We start from the raw sequence: 19,274 nt of genomic DNA, 5'->3' as shown, positions 1-19,274 counted from the left end.
CTTGGATCACTGCTCGCAGGGCTGCAAGCCGTGTTGCTAGTCCCTGGATTCCACCATGGTAACGCGATGCTCCTCTACCATGAGCTTCCTTGTAGGAAATCCCAGTGGAATCGAAAAAAAAGGCATATACTTGTAATTCTTCTTAACATAATAATAGTAATAATTTAAATTAATTAATTTAGATTAGAAAAAGAAAATCAAGACCAACATTCTGATTCTAGCTGAAGCTCGGGACATGGCGGAGGAGACACATGCCGCGAATATCCCTCTATGTAGCTACAGTTCCAATGGTTGCTCTTCCCATTCAGCTCCAAGGCCACATCGGTGAAGCAAGTGTGGCGAAATGGCGACTGTGGCACCCCGCGAAAGTCACCCGCGCGGTTAACCCTCATCCCAACCACGTCCCGGAACGAGATATTCTCGATGGTAGCGAACGCGCTGGCGTTATACCCGGCGTCCGGGTGGTCACCATAGATCCCAGTGAAAGAAAACGCGACCCCGGTGTCGAGTATCTCAAAGCTCGCAAAGCTCGCGTTTCTGATGTAAGCCCCCCGGCCCGCGGAGGTCTTGATGTGGATGCCCTGTACGGCCCCGGAGATGGAGACGCCGTACGCGTGGACGTTGTAGATGCCCCCGGACATCTCGCTGCCCAGGGAGATACCGTGGGAGCCGCTGACGGTCAGGTTGACGAGGAAGACGTCGTGGCTGGGACGGTTGAAGGCCAGGCCGTACTCGTCCCAGCCGCTCTTGACGGCCACTGCGTCGTCACCGTTGCTTATGTACGTGTCGCGGATGCACACGTTGGAGCTGGAGTCTGCGGGGGAATATACACCCATGGTCAGCGCGGGAATGACTGCAAAGTTGACTAGAAGTCAAAGTGGCTCTAGCTATCAGCCAAAGCAAAGCCAGATTCCGTCTTATCTTATAGAGGGGAGAATGATCTAACCTGGATCGACTCCATCCGTATTGGGCGCCTTGTGAGGTGCCAAAATGGTGACTCCTTTGATCATCACGTCACTGGGGAAGAAAAAGAGGAGAAGAAAAGCTCTTCTTTTAATGCCAAGGATGGCTCATAATACCTCGTGTAAACGGGATGGAGCGTCCAAAAGGGCGAGTTGATCAAGGTAACGTTGTGGACGAGGATGTTGGAGGAGAACATAAACTCGACGAGGGAGCCCCGGGTGTGCTGGAGGGTTTTGGAGCGGAATCGGTTCCACCAGATGAGGCCTTGGCCATCGATGGTGCCATTGTTTCCTGGAAAAATCAAGTGTTTTTCAATCGATCACTAAGCGCTTATAAATACCCGTGATCGCGACGTCGGTGATCCTCAGCCCATGAAGCAAGCTCGTGTATCTCTTCCCTGGAAGCTCTCTTCCTCGCCCATACGATGGCAAGGGATCGACCACGGGCCAATCTTGAGGATCCTAGCGAAGAAATCCAGAAAAAAATCGGATTTTTTTTCCGTGCTAGAACTCTTCTCTTACCTCGGAGGCGAGGATTGTGGCGTCCTGTTCCAAGAAGAGAGTCATGTGGCTCGTGAGATTGAAGCATCCAGTGAGCCATTTGCCTCGCGGGATGTAGAGGGTCGCGCCTCCCAGCTTGCCAAAGCTACCAATGTGATCGATCGCCTTCTGGAACGCCTTGGTGTTAAGCGTGATCCCATCGCTCACTCCCCCAAAATCGGCGATGGAGAAAACGCGCGGCCGCGCCCTCGATAGCCCCGGGACCAGCCTGCTCTCGACGCTGTTGCATCCCTGGATCGCCGGCGAGCAATCACCCAGCAGGAACAGCGATGGCGATGCTAGGATGATGATCAACAAGAGAATCCTCGTTGCGGGATTCACTCTCCCATGAATCTCAAGCTCCATCAGTCGATCGATACCAAATTCTTCCTTTCCTCTCTGTTTTGTTTTTGGACGTGGCGGCCCCAAAGGAATTTCTAAGCAGCAAAAAGAAGATGTCGCAGGGAAACGACAGCGAAAGATCGCTGGGCAGCCGTCGATCCAGCGAATCCAACGGCCCCAGCGCTTCTTCCACACCTTATATCTCTCGTGACTTGTAAGTGCTCTGCCAAATCTTTTTTTCCTCCTTTGTGTCTGTGCGTCGCGGTTTTCTCTTGAATTGTCCACTGCGATTGGTATCTTTCGCTCATAAATCACGAGACTGCGTTTGATTGCAACCTCTCCAAATCCAAATCGTGGGATAGATGGTTTAGTACCAAATCAATCGTCTTTGTTCTAGCTTGAAGCAGTGGCAAGCATCATCCCGATCGCATCAAACGACTTGTCCGTCACGGTGCTCGCTCCATCCAGCATCAGCTCATGCCCGCTCACGAACCGCGAGTCCTCGCTAGCCAAGAACACGGCCGCATTGGCAACATCCTCCACGCTCAGCGCGCTTTCCAAATCCTCTCCATACCTGAGCGTCGTCGCCTTAGATGCCACAGCCCTGGCCCCATTCTCGTCCATCCCGGGCACAGCCTCGCGGAAGTAGCGCACAAACGCGGGCGTGGGAATGGCGCCCGGGGAGATGGCATTTGCCCGGATCCCATACCGCCCGAGCTGGACGGCGGCTGTCCGGGTTAGCCCGACCACCGCGTGCTTGCTGGCGGTGTACGCCAGCGGTGCGATGCCGGCGGCGCCCGTGACGTTGCTGGCCGTGTTGATGATGACGCCGGAGCCGCGCGGTACCATGTGCCGCGCGGCGTGCTTCATGCCCAGCGCCACGCCGGCCACGTTGACCGACATGACCCGGTCAAACGCGCGGATGTCGAGATCCCGGACATCGCGGCCGCCGGGCTCCCCGACGCCGGCATTGTTCATCATGATGTCAAGGCGGCCGTGTCGGGCAACCGCCGTGTTGACCAGGGCCTCCACGCTGGCCTCGTCGGCCACGTCGCAGTGGACGAATGTGGCTCGCGGCCCGATCGCGGCGCAGACCTTCTGGCCGAGCTCGTCCTGGATATCGCCCACGATGACGAAGGCGCCGTGTGCTGCGAATTTGATCGCGATGGCCTCGCCGATGCCGCTGGCTCCGCCCGTCACGATCGCCACTTTGTCTTGCAGCTTCATCTCTTGATCGAATCTAATGATCTGAGAAGGTTCCAAGATCAAGAAGAGATTTAGTGGACGAACACTCTCTACTTTGATATGCAGTACCGGATGGATCACTGGACAAGATGGAGCCTACCTTCTCGATCAAGTAGTCACTAGGTTGAGAGGAAAAACCTTTGAATCACTGCAACATTTGCATTTCCAAGTACGATTACCTGAGATCCCCGCTGAGATCCTATCAAATGCCGGCTTTGCCCTGGAGCTTTTGCCCACACTCTTTTGCTGTATATAGCGTGCTCTATCGTTCGATCCGCAAATGCAGCTGCGGACACCACAAAAGTCAAGATGGCGTATTCTGATGTTTCATTGTCATGTGGCCACCCACATTATTGAGCAACACGTAGGCCGCTCGGCAGCGAGGATTCGAACGAAGCACCTCTTTGGCCGCTGCGTTTGCGATGGTCTTCTTCTCCTTGTGACCCAAACAAGCTGCGAGCAGGCACGTCCAGTCGAACACATCCGGCTCGAACGGCATATGCTTGATGAGGTCCTCCGTGTCGTCCAGATGCCCGGCTCGTCCCAGCAGATCGACCATGCAACAGTAATGCTGCCTTGTCGGCCGCAGCCCAAAATCCACAGCCATGGATCGGAAGTACTGCCTCCCAGCATACACTCTCCCGGCATGGCTGCAAGCAACGAGTATAGAGTTGAAGCACAGCTCCTCCGGAGGAAAGATGGGCTTCATTCTCTCAAACACTTCAAATGCCTCTGCGTAGCGGCCGTTGTGGGCGTGTGCTGCCAGCATGGCAGTCCACAGCACCAAATCCAGCTCCGGAATTGCCCGAAACAGCTCGCTGGCAGTGCTGACGTGCCCGTTCTGGGCATATGCCACGAGCAGCGCCGTCCACGTCACCTGGTTTCGTTGTGGCATGTCATCAAACAGGTGCTTTGCTTCGCTCAAACACTCGTGTTGAGCGTATGCTGACATCATCCCCGTCCATGTCATGACATCCCTGAGAGGCATGCTGTCAAACAGGCATTTTGCTTTCTCAAGGTGCCCGGATTGGGCATATCCAGTCAGCATTGCGTTCCAGCTTACGAGGTCTCTGTGTGGCATCTTTACGAGTATATCTTCTGCTTCCATAAGTTTTCCTGCTTCTAGATAGACAGTCAGCATAAGCGTCCAGGATACCAAGTCGTGCTCTGGCATTCTAAGATATATTTGCCTAGCTTTTTCGAGATGCCCGGTTTGGGTATATGCCGTAAGAAGAGAGTTCCAGGCTACTAGATCTGTTTGTGGGAGGTTGTCAAACAATGTTTTAGCATCGTTGATGTTTCCGGCTCCGGAATACATCACCAAAACTGAGCTGCAAGAAATTAAATCCCACTCTGGCATATTTTCAAAAAAGATTTCATGCGCTTGAGAGATATGCCCGGCTTGGGCATAACCACAGAGCAGTGTCGCCCACGAGACCATGTCCCTCAGCGCCATGCCCTCAAAGATCTTCCTGGCATCCCGCAAGATTCCTCCATTCACATATGCCGAGAGAATAGCATTGTAGGATATCATGTCGGGTTCTGGGATCCTGTCAAAAACACTTTTGGCTGATTCAAGATGCCCACCTTGGGCATATGCTGAAAGAATCGAGTTCCATGACAATATACTGCGGTGGGGCATAAGATCAAACACCTGACGTGCATTTTCAAGATGCCCGTTCTTGGCATATGCTGAAAGCATAGAATTCCAAGCAGGCGTGTCTTTGCTGGGCATCTGGTGAAACATGCGCTCCGCTTCTTCGAGATATCCAAAGGAGGCATACGCCACCAACATGGCCGTCCACGCCACAAGATTCCTGGAAGGCATTCTCTCAAACAGCTGCTCAGCATCTCGCAGATGCCCATTCTGGGTATATGCGATGAGCATAAAGTTCCAGGAATAAGAATCTCGGGACGCTCCAATGGCATCAAAGATCCTCCGCGCTCCATACACGTTTCCCTTTCTTCCATGGACTTTGATTTGCTCGTTGAGAGACGAGACTCTCAAATCCAGATCGGTAAACGAAGAGACCTTTGCTTTCTCTAGCACTGCTCGAATCGAGGAGGGATCACTAAAGATCAATCAAGTCGTGATAGATGTTTGCCATGGAAACGTAAGTGGCAGCATCGCCTTGATCCAGCTCCAGCAAAGAATCAAACGCCACCTTTCCAACCACAGCGTTCTTCCACTTCCCACACGCCGCAAGAACCGTCATCCAAGTTACTCCATTCGCCTCAAACGGCATGGATTTCACCACCGCCATCGCCTCCTCCAGCCGGTTCGCTCGCCCAAGAAGATCAACCATGCAGTGGTAGTGCTCCAGCGAGGGAGCCACGCCATAGCTGGAGCTCATACTCTCGAAGATCTCCCTCCCTTTGTCCACGAGCCCCGCACGGCTACACGCGGTGAGAACCGACGCTAGCGTGATCTCGTCCGGACGCAAGCCTTCTTCCCGGAACCTCGGAAACAAGCCAAGAACGCTGGCGGCGTCTCCCTGGCGAGCATACCCGGCTAGAATTGCGTTCCAGGTGACCAAGTCGCGCTTCACTCGAGTGATGGTGTCAAACTCTCGCTGAGCCGCCGCCATGCTACCGCATTTGCCATAGACGTCCACCAGCGAGCTCTCCAGCACGACGTTTCGATCGATCCCCCGCCGCAGGAGCTCCGAGTGGATAGATCTCGCGATGCCCAGCGATGCCACCGCGCTGCAAGCCTTGAGAGCCGCCACCAAAGTCCGGGAGTTTGGACGAGGAGATCCTCCGCTTCCACTTCCCATGCACGAGAAAAGCTCGAGAGCTAGCTCCGCCTCGGCGTTCTCGGCATAGCCCAGGATCAGTGTGTTCCAGGACGAGTCGCTGTGGATCATCGCCCTGTCAAACACTCTCCGCGCGTCCACCAGGCTTCCACACCTGGCGTACATGTCGATCAGAGTGTTCGCCACCATTGTGTTGGCGCTGTGATCGCTTCTCTCCACCTGGGAGTGAATCGCCATGCCGGATCGCAGTGACTCCACCTTGACGGTTCTTCCATCGATCTTTGCTGCTCCCACCTTCTCCTTGGCCGCCAGGCCAGTGCAGGCTTTGATGGCCGCGACGAAGGCTGGGACGCTTGCTACGTAGCCTTTCCTCGACTGCAAGCTCGCGAAAATCTCCAGAGCCGCCAGCTCCTCGCCACCCTCGGCATAGCCTTGGATGAGAGCGGTCCATGCCGAAAGATTGAGGCCGGGGATCTTGTCGAAAACTTTCCGAGCGTCAACCAGGCTGCCACACTTCGCGTACATCTCCACCAAAGTGCTCGCCACGAAAACGTCCGAGTCGCAGCAGCCACTCTTCTCGGCTTGGAGATGGATCGCCATGCCTGTTTCCAGCGAGAGCTTCTTCTTTTCGGCCTGGTTCTCGTCTTCCTTGGATGCAAGAACTACACACCCCTTGAGCGCTGCGAAGAAAGTCCGAGCATCCGGAGCTTGGCATTCCTTCTCCATCCGAGAGAAGAGATTCAAACACTTCTCGCCTTCTCCGTTTTCGGAGTATCCCAGCATCAAAGCGTTCCACGAGACCGTGTTGCGGCGACGAATCCTCTCGAAAGTCCTACGAGCCTCCACCAGGCTCCCACACTTCGCGAGCAAATCCACTGCCGAGTTTGCCACGAAGATGTCCTCCTGGAAACCACTTTCCACAGCCTCGCAGTAGATGTTTCTCGCTCGTTCCAGTGACTTGAGCTTGAAACTCTGCTCGTCATCTTTGGTGGCCTCCTCCTTCGCTGCCAGGCCGGAGCAAGCACTCATCGCAGCGACAAAGCTTAGAGCGCTTGGAGCGATGGACGAGCGCATGCACGAGAAGAGTTCCAGAGCGAGCTCGTGTTCGCCATTCTCGGCGTATCCCATCACCAAGGCCGTCCATGAAACCGTGGTATGAAACTCCATCCTGTCGAAAACTCTGCGAGCATCCAGCGTGCTCCCACACTTGGCGTAAACGTCGAGTAGAGTGTTTGCCACGAAGATGTCCGAGGTAAGCCCTCCACACTCGAGCTCCAAAGCCATAACTTTTTCCAGGGACAGAAGCTTGACAAGTTTTCCTTCGATTAGATCGCCATCTTCTTTCGCCCCCAGGCCAGCGCAGGCCTTCAATCCAGCGACGAACGTCAAGGCATTAGGACTCTCCACGCGTGGGAGAAGCTCCAAAGCCAGAGCTTCTTCTTCGTTCTCTGCGTAGCCGAGAACCAAAGCCGTCCAGGAAACTACACTGTGACTCGCCATCCTGTCGAAAACTCCTCTGGCATCGATCATACTCCCACACTTCGCATACATGTCCACCAAGCTGCTGGCCACGAAGATATCACCAGCGTTGTGACCAGACCTCACAGCTTCCAAGTGTATATCCATCCCCGTCTCCAGCGACTTTAGCTTGACAATCCTTCCGCCAACGAGCTTGCCATCTTCTTTCGTTGCAAGGCAAATGCAAGCCTTGAGCGCAGCTAGAAAAGCTCTTGAGTCTCTCGATCCCATCCTCGCGAAGAGCTCTAGCGCCTTCTCGCCCTGTCCGTGCTCGGCATATCCCAGCATGAGTGCCGTCGCCGATACCACGCAGTCGTAACTCATCCTGTCCAGGATCTTGCGAGCTTCTTCCAGATCCCCACACCTCGAGTAAAGATCCACCAGCGAGCTTGCCACAAAGCCTTCCATCTCGCAGCCACACTCCATAGCCTGGGAGTGGAGAGCCACGGCCTTCTTCAGAGCCTCCACTTTTAAAACTCTCCCCCCACCACCACCACCACCTTGTTCTTCTTGAAGCTTTCCTTCTTCTCGAGCGGCCAGGCTGCTACAAGCTTTCAGTCCGGCAACCAGAGCTCGAGCTCCAATCGGTCCACAAGCATCGGGTATGCAAGCGAAGAGCTCGAGCGCCATCTCGGCCTCCCCGTTATCTACGTAGCCGAGAACGAGAACAGTCCAGGACACCACCGTGTGCTCCGGCATCGTGTCGAAAACCCTGCGAGCATCCATCAAACTCCCACACTTAGCATACATATCAACCAAAGAGTTTGCTACCATCACCTCAAAGTCACAGCCAGCGATGGCAGCTCGAGAATGGAGCGCCAATCCTCTCTCCAGCGACGTTATCTTGATCAAAGCCTCTCCAGCATCTCGCCCGCCTTGCTCGATCGCTGCCATGGAGACGCAAGCCTTGATAGCAGCAAGAAAGGTGAGGGAGTTTGGCTGGCAATCCATTCGAGAGAAGTAGTCGAGCGCTGCCTGGCCTCCTCCAGGGGAGTTTTGCGCGTAGCCGAGGATGAGGGCGTTCCAGGAGACGACGTCGCGCCGCGGCATTGCGTCGAAGGCCTGGCGCGCCTCGGCCATGGATCCACACTTTGAATACATGCTCACCAGGGTGTTCGAGACTTGGATGCTCTCCCTGGCGTCGCTGCATTGGGCGATCTGGGCGTGGAGGATCCTCCCCTTGCGCAGGTCCCTGGATTTGCCACACTCTTTGAGCTGAGCGACCAAAACCCTTGTGCTCATGCAACCTAGGCCAAGAGCCCTAAATGAATACCATCCGTTGGATGGTCCTATATCCAATGGCTGACATTTGATTAAGCAGAATATTCTCGCTCTGGGAAGAAATCATGGCTTTCTTCGAACTGGTGTGTGAAGCACCAGCTTGTCTCCGTGATGCCGGAGATGGTCGAGCTGAGAGATTTGAAGGACAACTGTTTGAGCCATAAAGAGTATGGTTTCGATGACGAGATCATCACATTCACTCGTTCGAGACCCGAATCCTAAGCTGTCCGCCTGTTTGTCACTTCCATTGCTCGGACGATCGACCAAACGAAAGTCGCGGTTGACAACCTGCTGATTAGAGCACCAGCTCACACACCGTGATGTCGCCTGATCAATCACGTACCTTTAGTCTTGTGAGAAGTCCGGTATGTCGTCCATAAAATTGAATGGAAGATCCTTTTGTGCGGCGGACTGGGATATAAGCTGCAAGACGCTTGCCGCTGGCTCCTCGTTCTCTTCCTCGGATTGGACGGCGTCTTCCGGAACTTTAAAATAAACCTGGTGGAAGATAGGCGTTAAGCTCTTTGTGAGCGAATGAGTAAATGATTCACCTGGCATGTCCGAGCTGGTGACAGAACAAGGAAAGAGCTTGGACGATTGTTGAAGTTTGTTTCGGGCCTCCCAGGGATACCTTCGGGACTGGTGAAATGGTCCACGTCATGACCAACCTGGCAGGGAATTGAAACATGTAATGAAAGAAAGAAAAAGGAGAGATGAGTTTACCCGGCCACGGCCACCAAAGTCAAATGCATCACTGTCTAAAGCAATTTTGTACTTTCCGGGAAGATCACATCCAATCTTATACCTGCAGAAAAGAATGAGATCCCATACAAGTCGAATCGCCACATACCCCTCATAGGTTGTCTCTGGATGGAAGTTGAACACGAAAACTAAATCTCCTCTTTCAAAGACAATGACCTGAAATAATTGTTGAGATTTTGGTTGAATTTGGAAAGCTGCACCTTGTCTTTGTCGTGCGCACTCGAAACAATTAGAGGTAACGTCAGAAAGTGATATTTCTCCTCCAGCGCATTCATAGCTTTGTCAAATTCGTTCATAAACTGAATGCCGCGAATCAAAACACGCACAGCAAATGACAGTCACGGCAAACCTTGTATCGAAGATGGTCCGTGTCGACCAAATCCCACTGCCGTCGGCATTTATCATAGCTCCACTTGTTACCCTCTCTGGGAAAGTCGATCCATTCTGGATGTCCGAACTACAAAATAGCTCGAATAAATTTATTAGCCAGTCAAGAAAACTAGCGTACCTCATTTCCCATAAAATTCAAATAACCATCTCCTCCAAGAGCCATTGTAAGAAAATGGATCATCTGCAATTACTGATGTTCATATAAACGATCACTAATCACTACTCATACCTTATGAAGTGCGATCCCTCGTTCAATAATGATGGATTGCTCTTGCAAAGCGGACATTCCTGCGTACATTTCTTTGTCCATAAGCATAAAAGCCAAGGTTTTGTCCCCCACCAGAGACTGCAAACACAAGCGTAAACAAGTTTTCCAAAAGCAGCTCCCAGAGTATCTACCTGGTCATGACTTTCTGCATAGGCGATGGCCTTTTCAGTGTATCTCCTGTTCAAAAGCGTTGATGCTATCTCAGCCATTGACCAATGCTCATCGGTCACTTCCTTGAGAAGCTTGATCCAGGTATCTGGAATTCCCATGGCCAAGCGGTAATCAAATCCCACGCCTCCTTCAGAAACGGGCCTACCAAGCGTTGGCATTCCCGAGACATCTTCCGCAATTGTCGTTGCATCCGGATAAAGAGTGTGGACGAGCTCGTTGGCGAGCATAAGGTAGACAGCAGCATCCACATCGCTGGCTTCGCTGAAGTAATCTCGATATCTTCCTGAGAATGACATGTGTATCCCGTGATGATGGTACAGCATAGAAGTGACTCCATCAAAACGGAACCCGTCAAACTGGTATTCTTCCAGCCACCACCGCAAATTCGATAGCAAAAACCTTTCGACCTCCCAGTTGTTGTAGTTGAAAAGCCGACTGTCCCAGAGCTTGTGATAGCCTCGATCCCCTGTGTGAAAATATGATTCCTGCGTTTGTTGCCCCAAGTCGAATCCGTTCAAACCATCTTTAATGTTGTTGCTTGCATGGCTGTGCACAACGTCCATCAGCACCCGTAAGCCCAGAGAGTGAGCTTTGTCGATCAAATACTTCAACTCTTCAGGAGTTCCCGAGCGGCTGCTCACACCGAAGAAATTTGTGACATGGTAGCCAAAGGAAGCGTAGTAAGAGTGCTCCATCACTGCCATCAGTTGAACCGTGTTGTAGTTGTTTGCCTTGATCCGAGGAAGCACATTGTCCGCAAAGTCGATGTAGGACGCTACACATGGCTCCTTGGAACTCATGCCAACGTGTGCTTCGTATATGCGAGGAACGACAGGCTTGGGAGGTCGTGGATGCTCAAACTTGTACCTGATAGACAAGAAACTCATAAGACCGATTCACAGAATGAAATCAATACCTCTGATCTTCCGATGGATTCCACAGAATTCCGTCGTAAGAAGCTCCCATTTTCCCAGCTTCCACAGTCGCATACTTTATCCACGCAGGTATACGATCGATCCACTGGCCATCTCCCTTCTGCATCCGAAATTTAACTCTGGATCCATGAGGAATTCCGGGCTTCCCATCAACATCTGGTATGCGTACTGACCACACACCATATTTATCCTTCTCCATCGGGTGGCTCCATCCATCCCAGTTGTTAAAGTCCCCAATAAGTTGAGCCGCTCTATTGAAATGAGAAAGCATGAGTTTATAGGAAAAGAGTTTAGCCACCAAAGATTTACTTCTTACTGTGCAGGAGGAGCCCATTCCCGGTAGACTATATAACCATCCTCGTAATTAAATCCAAACTTCTGAAAGCCTAGAAGCTTAAAAAAAATAGGATCAAGCAAAGAAAAGTAGAGAAAAGATGAGCTTGCTTACCCAAAGAAAACTTCTCAAGACCACCTTCATACTTCTCGATGGCTCTCTTCCTCCTCTCGTACTGAGAAAATCGGTACTTAAGATGGTCCTGGTGTGGAGCCAGCAGGGGATCGACTCGCACAACAGGCAAATCCTCTCTTGCTACATGCTCCTCGGTCTTCACTGCCTTGATCACTGAACGGTGGAAATTCCATCGCGGATCAGCCATAATCTGCGACAAAGGAACATAATCAAGAGAATTTCTTCCTCGCTCGTCAAGCTCAACGTACTTTCTGACCTGACACGAGCGTCGATCGCCGGAGAAGCCCCCGGCTCGACCGAAGCGGCTGCTGCTGGCGCTCCTGTGACAGATCAACACGATCCAGCGTTAGCACGCAATGCGGCAACCAATCGATCTACCTTGGAGCTGGAGCAGGGCGAGATCGCCGGACACACGGCGGAGGCAATGGCGATCTCCATTCTCGCCCCAGTATCGACCCTAACTTCACACAAATTTGCCACGTGGCATAATTCTACGTATGAAAATTTTTAGGGTTTATACCCTCCCCTTCAAAAGGGGAGAACTATTCGTTACTTCATCATTATCACAAAGGAATAAAATTTTCATCCCATGGAATAGGACGGCCCCGGGAGATTGATGACTGTTGTCTTGGTCTTGGTCATCATGTTTATGGTGTTCGTCACGCCTTGCGATCCAATGCCGCTATCTCTGAGACCCTGTAGCGAAACCATTAAAATAAGAACCAAGAGATCATAGAATTCGATGATTGTGGTACCTGGAAGGGGAAGTGATCGGGCCCCCGAGCTGGGGCCGAGTTGATTTGCACGGTCCCTGTCTCCATTGCATCACTCATAATCATAGCCTTGTTGATGTCGCGAGTGAAGACACATCCCTGGAGAAACAACGAAAACAGCGTGAGACCTTTTGATAGAATCGATGCTGGAACTTTGTCCGCTGATAGAATCGATGCTGGAGCTTTGGTTTACCTGGAGGCCGAGGTTGCTTGAGTTGCAGTGGTGGATGGCTTCCTCCACGGACTTGATCCGGATCACCGGGATCACTGGACCGAATGGCTCCTCCCAGGCCAGGCGCATGTCGGGTGTCACGCGGTCGACCAGGAGCGGCCAGATGAGATTTCCCTTGCGCTTGTAATCCTGGCAGAAGCTCGCTCCCTTCTCGCGTGCGTCCTCGACGAGATCCTCGATGAAGTTGGCGGACGCCTCGCTCACCACTGCCGTGATGTCGCTGTTGTCCTCTGGTGATCCCACCGTGAGCTTGGAGATCCTGGCGTTCACTTTGGCCACCAGCTCGTCCGCCACGGAGTCCATAACCAGGACGAGCTTCACGGCCGTACAGCGCTGCCCACTGCACAAAACGAGAGTTTGGTAAGTTCGATCCAAAGAAACTCCAGGACTTGCCTGTATGAGAAGCCTCCTTTGACGATGTTGGTAGCAGCGAGATCGATATCAGCGTCCTCCAAGACGATGCACGCATCCTTCCCTCCCAGCTCCATTTGGAGAGGAATCATCCCGGCCTTCTTGGAGATCGCAATGCCAGTGTCTCCACCGGTGAAACTGCGCAAGAAAAAGAGAAGATCAGTGACACCGTCGCGACGATCAAGGACATATCCTTACCTGATGCAATTCACTCCAGAGTGCATGGTCAGGAAATCCCCAATCTCCGACCCCTTGCCCGTGATGCAGCTGATCAAACCCTTTGGGAATCCAGCAAGGTGGAAGCAGTGGATGGCATGGAGGCCGGCGACGGCGCCTTGGGTGGGAGGCTTGACGACCACGGCGTTGCCAGCGATGAGCGCGGGCGCGATCTTGGAGACGGCCAGATTGACGGGATAGTTGAAGGGAGGGATGGCCAAGATGACACCCAGTGGGATCTGCATGGATCAAAGATCGGTGAGAAACCGCGGTGTGGATCGATCGCTCGATACCTTGGAGGCGAGGCAAAGCTTGTTCCTGTCATTGCCGGTGAAGCTGTCCGAGACGAGGAACTTGCCCTCTGCCAAAACCCTGATCCCTTCCTCCGCCGTGTAGGAGATGAGATCGCCGGAGCGGACGACCTGCGCATCGAAATATCGATCTTGAGATGAGAACCCTGGAAATTTTCGAGGACTAGAGGGAAGAGATAGAGAGGGGGAGAGATGCCATGCATGATCGAGATCGCGATACCTCCGACATTGCATCCTTGGCCGGCTTGGCGATCTCCTTGATCAGGCACTCGGCGATCGGGTTCTTGAGCTCCTTGAGCAGCGACGCCGCCTTGTGGAGCTTCTCGGCGCGCTTCCAGAGGGGAGTCTTGGCCCACACGCGCTGCGCGGCCTTGGCGCTGTCAATGGCGCGATTCACTTCCTCCTGCGTGCATGCTGCGAGAAAGAAGAGAAATCACGAGAATGTAGCCCGCGCCGCGTCGATCGATCGATCGATCGATCGCGGCTGGAAATCTCACTCACCCTGGACCTTGTACTGCGCTTCCCGCGTCGCGGGATTGGAGATTGTGACCGATCGCCGCGACGAGGAGGTCTGCCACTCGCCATCGGCGTAATATTTGAAGCTCCCGTCCTCCTCCACGATGTCCTGGAAGGGCCCTGGCAGCCATGGATGGATCAATCACACCGTGAGAATCACAAGCAAGAAGAAACTCTACAATCGATCGACCTAGCCAGCTTCGCCGGAGCGAGAGCGTCGGGATGGATTGCTCGGCGACCGACATCATCTGGATCATCATGGTGGAAGAGAGAAAGGAGAAGGGATTCTATACGAGACGAGACGAGACGATCACCACGACGCTCTAGAACACGCGCCCTGGGAGAGCTCTCCACTCCGAGGGAAAATGTGGCTGCTCTAGGTCTTTTTATTTGGGCGTGGGTTTTGGTACTTCACACTTGCAAAGGGCTCCCGCCTCCTGCTGCTTCTGGGCCACTGAATCGAGCTGCCTTGTGCATGTTCCAACGGACTTACCAAGATTCCCTACCATCAGTGAAAAAGCGTTCTAAGCCGGTGAAAAGAACGTTTTCACCTAAGGTGATGCCACTGTAGACAAGACCCTCTTTGCATGTTCAGCGGGTCTCCTCCATTCAACGTTAGTCAACTTCTAGCACGGCATAGTTTTATTATAATGGCCAAGGACTATATGGTCAATGGCAATGGCCCAGTTATCTATCTGGACGTTTGGCTTGCCCAAGTTCTTGAAATTGCTATCCCTCCTCATCTTGTAGTATTCTCCCCAGTTGACCGGCTTGTACTTCGCTGGATGGTTCTCGTTGACCAGGCCGGGCAACGGGGCAGCGTTGGTCGCATAGGTTGGACTAAAGAAGACCGGGCAAGAGAAGCGGTCTCTGGTGGAGTTGACCACCACCCGATGCTCGATGCTTTGGTACTTGCCGTTGCTCCAAACCTGTGAAAGGTAAATTCTGGAAGAGATGGGGGTGATAGAAAGGAAAATCTACCTGGATGAGGTCTCCAATGTTCACTGCAAATGCGTCGCGGCGAGCTTTCACTTGGACCCACTGATCGTTCCTTTTGGATTTCACTTGGAGCCCGCCAACCTCGTCCTGGGCTAGCAGCGTGAGAGCGCAGCCATCTTTGTGCCTGCTCACTCCAAGAACAAGGTCGGGGGACGGGCACTTTCGGTAGAAATTGAGGCGAACTCGAGTGGATCCTCCCACGAAGTGTTCGTTCAAGGCCTTGGCGGGAGCTCCGAGGCTCTCAACGACGAGCTCCAGGACCTTGAAAGCTAGCGCCTCCATAGCCGCCGAGTAATTCTTGCAAGCATCCCTGTCAAAATCGCATAAAGAGATTCCTGGATGATAGAGAACCTCTGGGAGGAGAAATACCTGAATTCCGGAGGATTTGATGGCCACTTGTTCGCAAAAACTTGCTTTGGAGCGATTTCGGCTCTCTCGCAGGCCAAGTAGTCGTAGACCTCCTTCCAGTCGCGGACATTCTTGGTGAGCTCCATGTCGAAGTATCCCATGGCGTTGTCCGCAGTTCTCGTCACCTTGCGCTTCTCCTCGAGATCCAGGTCAAAAAACTCCCTGGCCGAAGACTCCACCTCGTCCAGCACACGCTGCGAGACCCCGTGATTGACAATCTGGAAAAATCCCCATTCCTGCGCAGCGTCTCCGATTTGCCGCACAATGCTCTCCCTATAGCTGCGATCCTGGGGCCATTCTGCGGCCTCCCAGTGCCATCCTTTGAGATCAATCACTGGAATTCCATCCGTGGAATTTACTTGGCCTGGCCGATGTTCGGAAGGAAGAACAAAGGCCGGAAGAACTTCAGCCATCGAGAAGACCAGATTCACTGAACCATTTCGTTTTCATATAAAGCAAAGTGACATGTGTCATTAGACAATTAACCCACGTATGAAACAAAACACAAGTTTGTCCTAACATCATCCAAGAAGTTAATATAATGAATATGCCGTTTTTTTTTCTTTGACAACTAGCAAATTTCAAATTGTTACTCTTAAATTCTTCATGCCTTTGGCATATCTTCTTCAGCATATCTTTCTTTTTGTTGACAACTAGCAAATGTTAATTGTAATTGTGACACTTTATGCCTTCATATTTTGATTGTGAAAGTCAATTTGTTATAAAGTAAAACCTTTAGTTATAGAACATGGGTTTTCTGAAATCCTAATAACTTTAAACAGATTCTTTGAATACATTATAAAAATTCCATCTATGAGTGCATGGAATATGAAAAGGGATTACAGAAAATATGAATATCAATTAAGCCAAAAACCCTAATTTATATATAAGAGCAAGTGGTCCAAATTAAAACTAATCTAATGGTTACCAAAATCCCACCACACTAATATTGGCATTGTAACCGTACACTTAGACCTTACACATTTGTTTTTTTACTCAAAGTCATAAAAAATACTTAACTAAATTAAATTAAAATTAAATTCTATATACTAACCATACACTAGGAATGGGTTTTAAAGCTATGCAGGGATAATCTCTTTTCTCTACTTGTTGGGCATTTGGATTAGTAGAATCTTTTATATGGCTCGCACAAGTATTTCTGGCATAGCTATCTCATATATATGAAAGGCATATATACAGTATATATATAAATTTCCAACCATTGGATTGAAAAGGCATATTCTAACATATCTTTAATCTAAAGAGTTCTTGATGGGAACATTTCTCATATTTGAGTATGCAATCATTCAATATGTATTTCATTATATGTTCTTATTAACAGATTTACTTTGATTACATGGCCATGATGTGGTAGGCTAAGTTGGCCATATCAAATAGTCCATCCCCAATAGAATGGAATTTTTAATATGCCAAAATGAGAAAATTTCCTCCTCAGAATAGGAAAATTCATTGAAAATTTGAAATATTTTGCAATAGATTAATTTTGTTTTCTGCCAACAGGATGGAAAATTCTAATAAGATTGCCCATCAAAACCTTTATCTCCCGATAGTATGTTCTAAAAGACTTTTTTAATGGAGCTCCCACTAAAATTTACCACCCAATAAATGTAAATTTTCCCATCAGAAATACTTATAAGGACCTCCTATACTCCCACTAAAATTTACCATTTGATAGATACAAATTTTCCTATTAGAAATACCCATAAGGACCTCCTAATAAGTTTAAGTGTTTTTTCCTTCCTATTGGTAAGAATTATTCTAATGAGTATTACCAACAGAAGAATGTTCTTGTTGGGAATCAAAGATATTCTTAATAAGACATTTTTTCAAAATTTCTTCCTAATGAAAAAGTAATTCCTTCAAAATTTCTTTTCTACAAAAAAGCAATTTCTAACAAATAAAATACTATTAAGAAAACATTGGTCAAATTTTTAATTGATAGGAAGAATGCCTATTGAGAGTGCTTCCTAATTAGTTTTTTACTAAATCGAAAGAATATTGAAATCCATAAAGCCATCAAATTTAAAAAATAACATTATTAGTTGTGTTTTGTATAGTTTATTCTTACAAGTTGCAAACTCATTTACAATCAATTTTAGTAATTGTTTGCTAGTTATGAGATTAATTAAAGACTATTTCACTAATAAGTGGTGTAAGAGTGTGTTAAATATGCTACTAGTAATTTTGAAATTTAACTATATTATTGTTCAAGGATTGCTAACTTCTCACATCCCATAAATAGTGATCTTGTGAGTGATGTAAGCTATAAATATTATGTAATGAGTACTTGCCCAACAAATGTTGGGTGGTTTACAAAGAGGTTTAATATAAAACTTCTTTATAGACAGTGTTAATTGTAAAAACAAAACAATCTTGAGGAAAGAGGTGGCCTTGGCATGTGGTGTTTTGAACTTTAATTTCAAGTCCATGTGGTAATGTGCATCTTGATAAAGCCAAATAAAGTTGCCCATGAGTGAAAACTGGGTGGGGCAAGTAAACTCTAACTCAGTCAAATGTCTGTCCTTGGCATTTGGAGATTGTTAAGCAATAACCCAAACAAATTGGAAATTGTCGTCTGGACATTTTGAATGGAATTTCTGTATTTGATGGTATTAGTGTGATATGTGGGATAAAAACTCTTGTCCCTTTAAATTGCCCCATGACAATTTCACAATCTAAAACATTTGGTAGCATATTTTTCAAGATGAGACGTATGCTATTGCATAGTCCTGCTGATGGAGACATATTTCTTAGGAGGATAAAAATAGCACCTTGTTTGAGAGAGAGTTTATGTGGTGGGAGACCAAAAGGTGTGATAAAATTTAAGAATTCTGTTGGAAATTTTTCAGGATGTTCAGTGTCAACAAAATCAATGTTTTTGTAGATGTATGTATCACCTTGTAATTTAGAAAAAATAGTGTTGTTGATTGCAAATGTATCATTGTTAACTAGGGTATACTTCATCTTCCTTCCTCGAGATTCATTTAAGTGCAATTTAAGTTATAATCTAGTGTCAAATATGACCATTAACAATGTTACATCAAAATACTTACCTTAAATAAGATCGTGAATGATACATTACATCTCATATAAAAAACCCAATAGTGCTATTACTACTTGGCAAAGATGGGGAGTAAAAAACAATTTCTCTTTGCAACTTTAAACACATGCAACGAAGGAAGAAGACTGAATTAAACCCAAGAATGCAAAAAATTATTAACTTATTTTTGAGAGAAGCTTCTTAAATATGCTTGAAGTGTCCCAATCAATAAATCTTTCCTATGGGGAAACAAAAGACTAAATTTTCCTATCGGGAGGCATATGTTCCTATCGGGAAGTATAAAGCAAATATGTTCTATTGAGAAGACATTTTTTCATCAGGAGTTTTTCCTATCAGGAACATTCATCTCCTATTGGGAAATTCATCTATTAGGAAAATATATATCCATTGGGGGAATCCTATAAGAAGATCACCATATCCATTACGTATTCATATGTGGGATGGCCATTTAGTATATGGTTAGGCATTATTCATTCTCAAATAATTAGCTATTAATTCTTAGTATTATATATAACTTGCCATATATTACCTAGATATCATTATATACATGATATCTATGTATATGTATACATGTATATACATATATATATATATATATATATATATATATATATATATATATATATATATATATATACATATATATATATACATATATATATATATACATATATATATATATATATA

General features: G+C 48.9%; 7 protein-coding genes across 10 annotated transcripts; all 7 read right to left on the bottom strand.

Annotated features, from left to right (window-relative positions):
- Positions 1–163: 163 nt before the first annotated feature.
- On the bottom strand, positions 164–1,893 carry LOC9655814 (probable polygalacturonase). Its single transcript, XM_002960266.2, has 5 exons — positions 1,485–1,893; positions 1,304–1,424; positions 1,080–1,254; positions 947–1,017; positions 164–814 (listed from the first exon to the last, which is right to left on the bottom strand). The coding sequence occupies exons 1-5, from the start codon at positions 1,866–1,868 to the stop codon at positions 198–200; spliced, it is 1,368 nt and encodes a 455-aa protein (XP_002960312.1). The 5' UTR covers positions 1,869–1,893; the 3' UTR covers positions 164–197.
- Positions 1,894–2,142: 249 nt separating this feature from the next.
- Positions 2,143–3,286, bottom strand: LOC9655813 (momilactone A synthase). The gene is made up of 3 exons (XM_024663437.1): positions 3,269–3,286; positions 3,190–3,208; positions 2,143–3,092 (listed from the first exon to the last, which is right to left on the bottom strand). Exon 3 carries the CDS (start codon positions 3,069–3,071, stop codon positions 2,238–2,240), a length of 834 nt encoding a protein of 277 aa, XP_024519205.1. The 5' UTR covers positions 3,072–3,092; positions 3,190–3,208; positions 3,269–3,286; the 3' UTR covers positions 2,143–2,237.
- A 107-nt stretch (positions 3,287–3,393) lies between these two features.
- On the bottom strand, positions 3,394–4,977 carry LOC112345358 (pentatricopeptide repeat-containing protein At4g02750-like). The gene has a single exon (XM_024671904.1). The coding sequence runs from the start codon at positions 4,975–4,977 to the stop codon at positions 3,394–3,396; it is 1,584 nt and encodes a 527-aa protein (XP_024527672.1).
- Positions 4,978–5,154: 177 nt separating this feature from the next.
- On the bottom strand, positions 5,155–8,590 carry LOC112341924 (pentatricopeptide repeat-containing protein At1g06140, mitochondrial-like). Its single transcript, XM_024662965.1, has 2 exons — positions 8,141–8,590; positions 5,155–8,075 (listed from the first exon to the last, which is right to left on the bottom strand). The coding sequence occupies exon 2, from the start codon at positions 8,060–8,062 to the stop codon at positions 5,162–5,164; it is 2,901 nt and encodes a 966-aa protein (XP_024518733.1). The 5' UTR covers positions 8,063–8,075; positions 8,141–8,590; the 3' UTR covers positions 5,155–5,161.
- Positions 8,591–8,655: 65 nt separating this feature from the next.
- Positions 8,656–12,120, bottom strand: LOC9655812 (1,4-alpha-glucan-branching enzyme, chloroplastic/amyloplastic). Of its 4 annotated transcripts, none has more exons than XM_024663081.1 (15): positions 12,018–12,120; positions 11,888–11,959; positions 11,619–11,829; positions 11,487–11,556; positions 11,152–11,421; positions 10,196–11,102; positions 10,026–10,142; positions 9,915–9,977; positions 9,756–9,863; positions 9,607–9,705; positions 9,495–9,562; positions 9,368–9,449; positions 9,196–9,312; positions 8,988–9,142; positions 8,656–8,935 (listed from the first exon to the last, which is right to left on the bottom strand). In XM_024663081.1, the coding sequence occupies exons 1-14, from the start codon at positions 12,075–12,077 to the stop codon at positions 8,990–8,992; spliced, it is 2,397 nt and encodes a 798-aa protein (XP_024518849.1). In that variant the 5' UTR covers positions 12,078–12,120; the 3' UTR covers positions 8,656–8,935; positions 8,988–8,989. The 4 variants fall into 4 exon arrangements, with proteins under 4 accessions (XP_024518849.1, XP_002960310.1, XP_024518907.1 ...); XM_002960264.2 differs by having other exon boundaries at positions 8,656–8,932; XM_024663139.1 differs by having other exon boundaries at positions 8,656–8,932; positions 11,896–11,959; positions 12,018–12,054.
- Positions 12,121–12,221: 101 nt separating this feature from the next.
- Positions 12,222–14,371, bottom strand: LOC9655811 (NADP-dependent glyceraldehyde-3-phosphate dehydrogenase). Its single transcript, XM_024663279.1, has 9 exons — positions 14,289–14,371; positions 14,084–14,218; positions 13,803–13,996; positions 13,565–13,693; positions 13,254–13,510; positions 13,038–13,193; positions 12,606–12,984; positions 12,395–12,511; positions 12,222–12,335 (listed from the first exon to the last, which is right to left on the bottom strand). The coding sequence occupies exons 1-9, from the start codon at positions 14,356–14,358 to the stop codon at positions 12,222–12,224; spliced, it is 1,551 nt and encodes a 516-aa protein (XP_024519047.1). The 5' UTR covers positions 14,359–14,371.
- Positions 14,372–14,706: 335 nt separating this feature from the next.
- LOC9655810 (probable 2-oxoglutarate-dependent dioxygenase ANS) lies at positions 14,707–15,939 on the bottom strand. Its single transcript, XM_002960262.2, has 3 exons — positions 15,467–15,939; positions 15,080–15,407; positions 14,707–15,027 (listed from the first exon to the last, which is right to left on the bottom strand). The coding sequence occupies exons 1-3, from the start codon at positions 15,916–15,918 to the stop codon at positions 14,725–14,727; spliced, it is 1,083 nt and encodes a 360-aa protein (XP_002960308.1). The 5' UTR covers positions 15,919–15,939; the 3' UTR covers positions 14,707–14,724.
- Positions 15,940–19,274: the final 3,335 nt, after the last annotated feature.

The sequence above is a fragment of the Selaginella moellendorffii genome, unplaced genomic scaffold (assembly GCF_000143415.4).
Source record: "Selaginella moellendorffii unplaced genomic scaffold, v1.0 SELMOscaffold_0, whole genome shotgun sequence".
Classification (NCBI taxonomy): domain Eukaryota; kingdom Viridiplantae; phylum Streptophyta; class Lycopodiopsida; order Selaginellales; family Selaginellaceae; genus Selaginella; species Selaginella moellendorffii.
The sequence above is the reverse complement of the archived record's forward strand: the minus strand, read 5'-3'. Positions and strand labels throughout refer to the sequence as shown.

Coding starts and splice junctions, on each gene's coding strand:
- LOC9655814 (XM_002960266.2), bottom strand. CDS start 1,868: ATGGAGCTTGAGATTCATGGGAGAGTGAATCCCGCAACGAGGATTCTC. Junction 1,425..1,484: donor CCACAATCCTCGCCTCCGAG/GTAAGAGAAGAG, acceptor TTTCTTCGCTAG/GATCCTCAAGATTGGCCCGT. Junction 1,255..1,303: donor CACCGACGTCGCGATCACGG/GTATTTATAAGC, acceptor TGATTTTTCCAG/GAAACAATGGCACCATCGAT.
- LOC9655810 (XM_002960262.2), bottom strand. CDS start 15,918: ATGGCTGAAGTTCTTCCGGCCTTTGTTCTTCCTTCCGAACATCGGCCA. Junction 15,408..15,466: donor TCAAATCCTCCGGAATTCAG/GTATTTCTCCTC, acceptor CGATTTTGACAG/GGATGCTTGCAAGAATTACT. Junction 15,028..15,079: donor ACATTGGAGACCTCATCCAG/GTAGATTTTCCT, acceptor TACCTTTCACAG/GTTTGGAGCAACGGCAAGTA.
- LOC112341924 (XM_024662965.1), bottom strand. CDS start 8,062: ATGCCGGAGCACACGGTGGTGTCCTGGACTGTTCTCGTTCTCGGCTAC.
- LOC112345358 (XM_024671904.1), bottom strand. CDS start 4,977: ATGCTCATCGCATATACCCAGAATGGGCATCTGCGAGATGCTGAGCAG.
- LOC9655811 (XM_024663279.1), bottom strand. CDS start 14,358: ATGATGATCCAGATGATGTCGGTCGCCGAGCAATCCATCCCGACGCTC. Junction 13,511..13,564: donor AGCTTTGCCTCGCCTCCAAG/GTATCGAGCGAT, acceptor TGATCCATGCAG/ATCCCACTGGGTGTCATCTT. Junction 12,985..13,037: donor AAAGGAGGCTTCTCATACAG/GCAAGTCCTGGA, acceptor CGTTTTGTGCAG/TGGGCAGCGCTGTACGGCCG.
- LOC9655813 (XM_024663437.1), bottom strand. CDS start 3,071: ATGAAGCTGCAAGACAAAGTGGCGATCGTGACGGGCGGAGCCAGCGGC.
- LOC9655812 (XM_024663081.1), bottom strand. CDS start 12,077: ATGGAGATCGCCATTGCCTCCGCCGTGTGTCCGGCGATCTCGCCCTGC. Junction 9,864..9,914: donor TGAATTTTATGGGAAATGAG/GTACGCTAGTTT, acceptor GCTATTTTGTAG/TTCGGACATCCAGAATGGAT. Junction 9,563..9,606: donor GTGCGCACGACAAAGACAAG/GTGCAGCTTTCC, acceptor CAATTATTTCAG/GTCATTGTCTTTGAAAGAGG.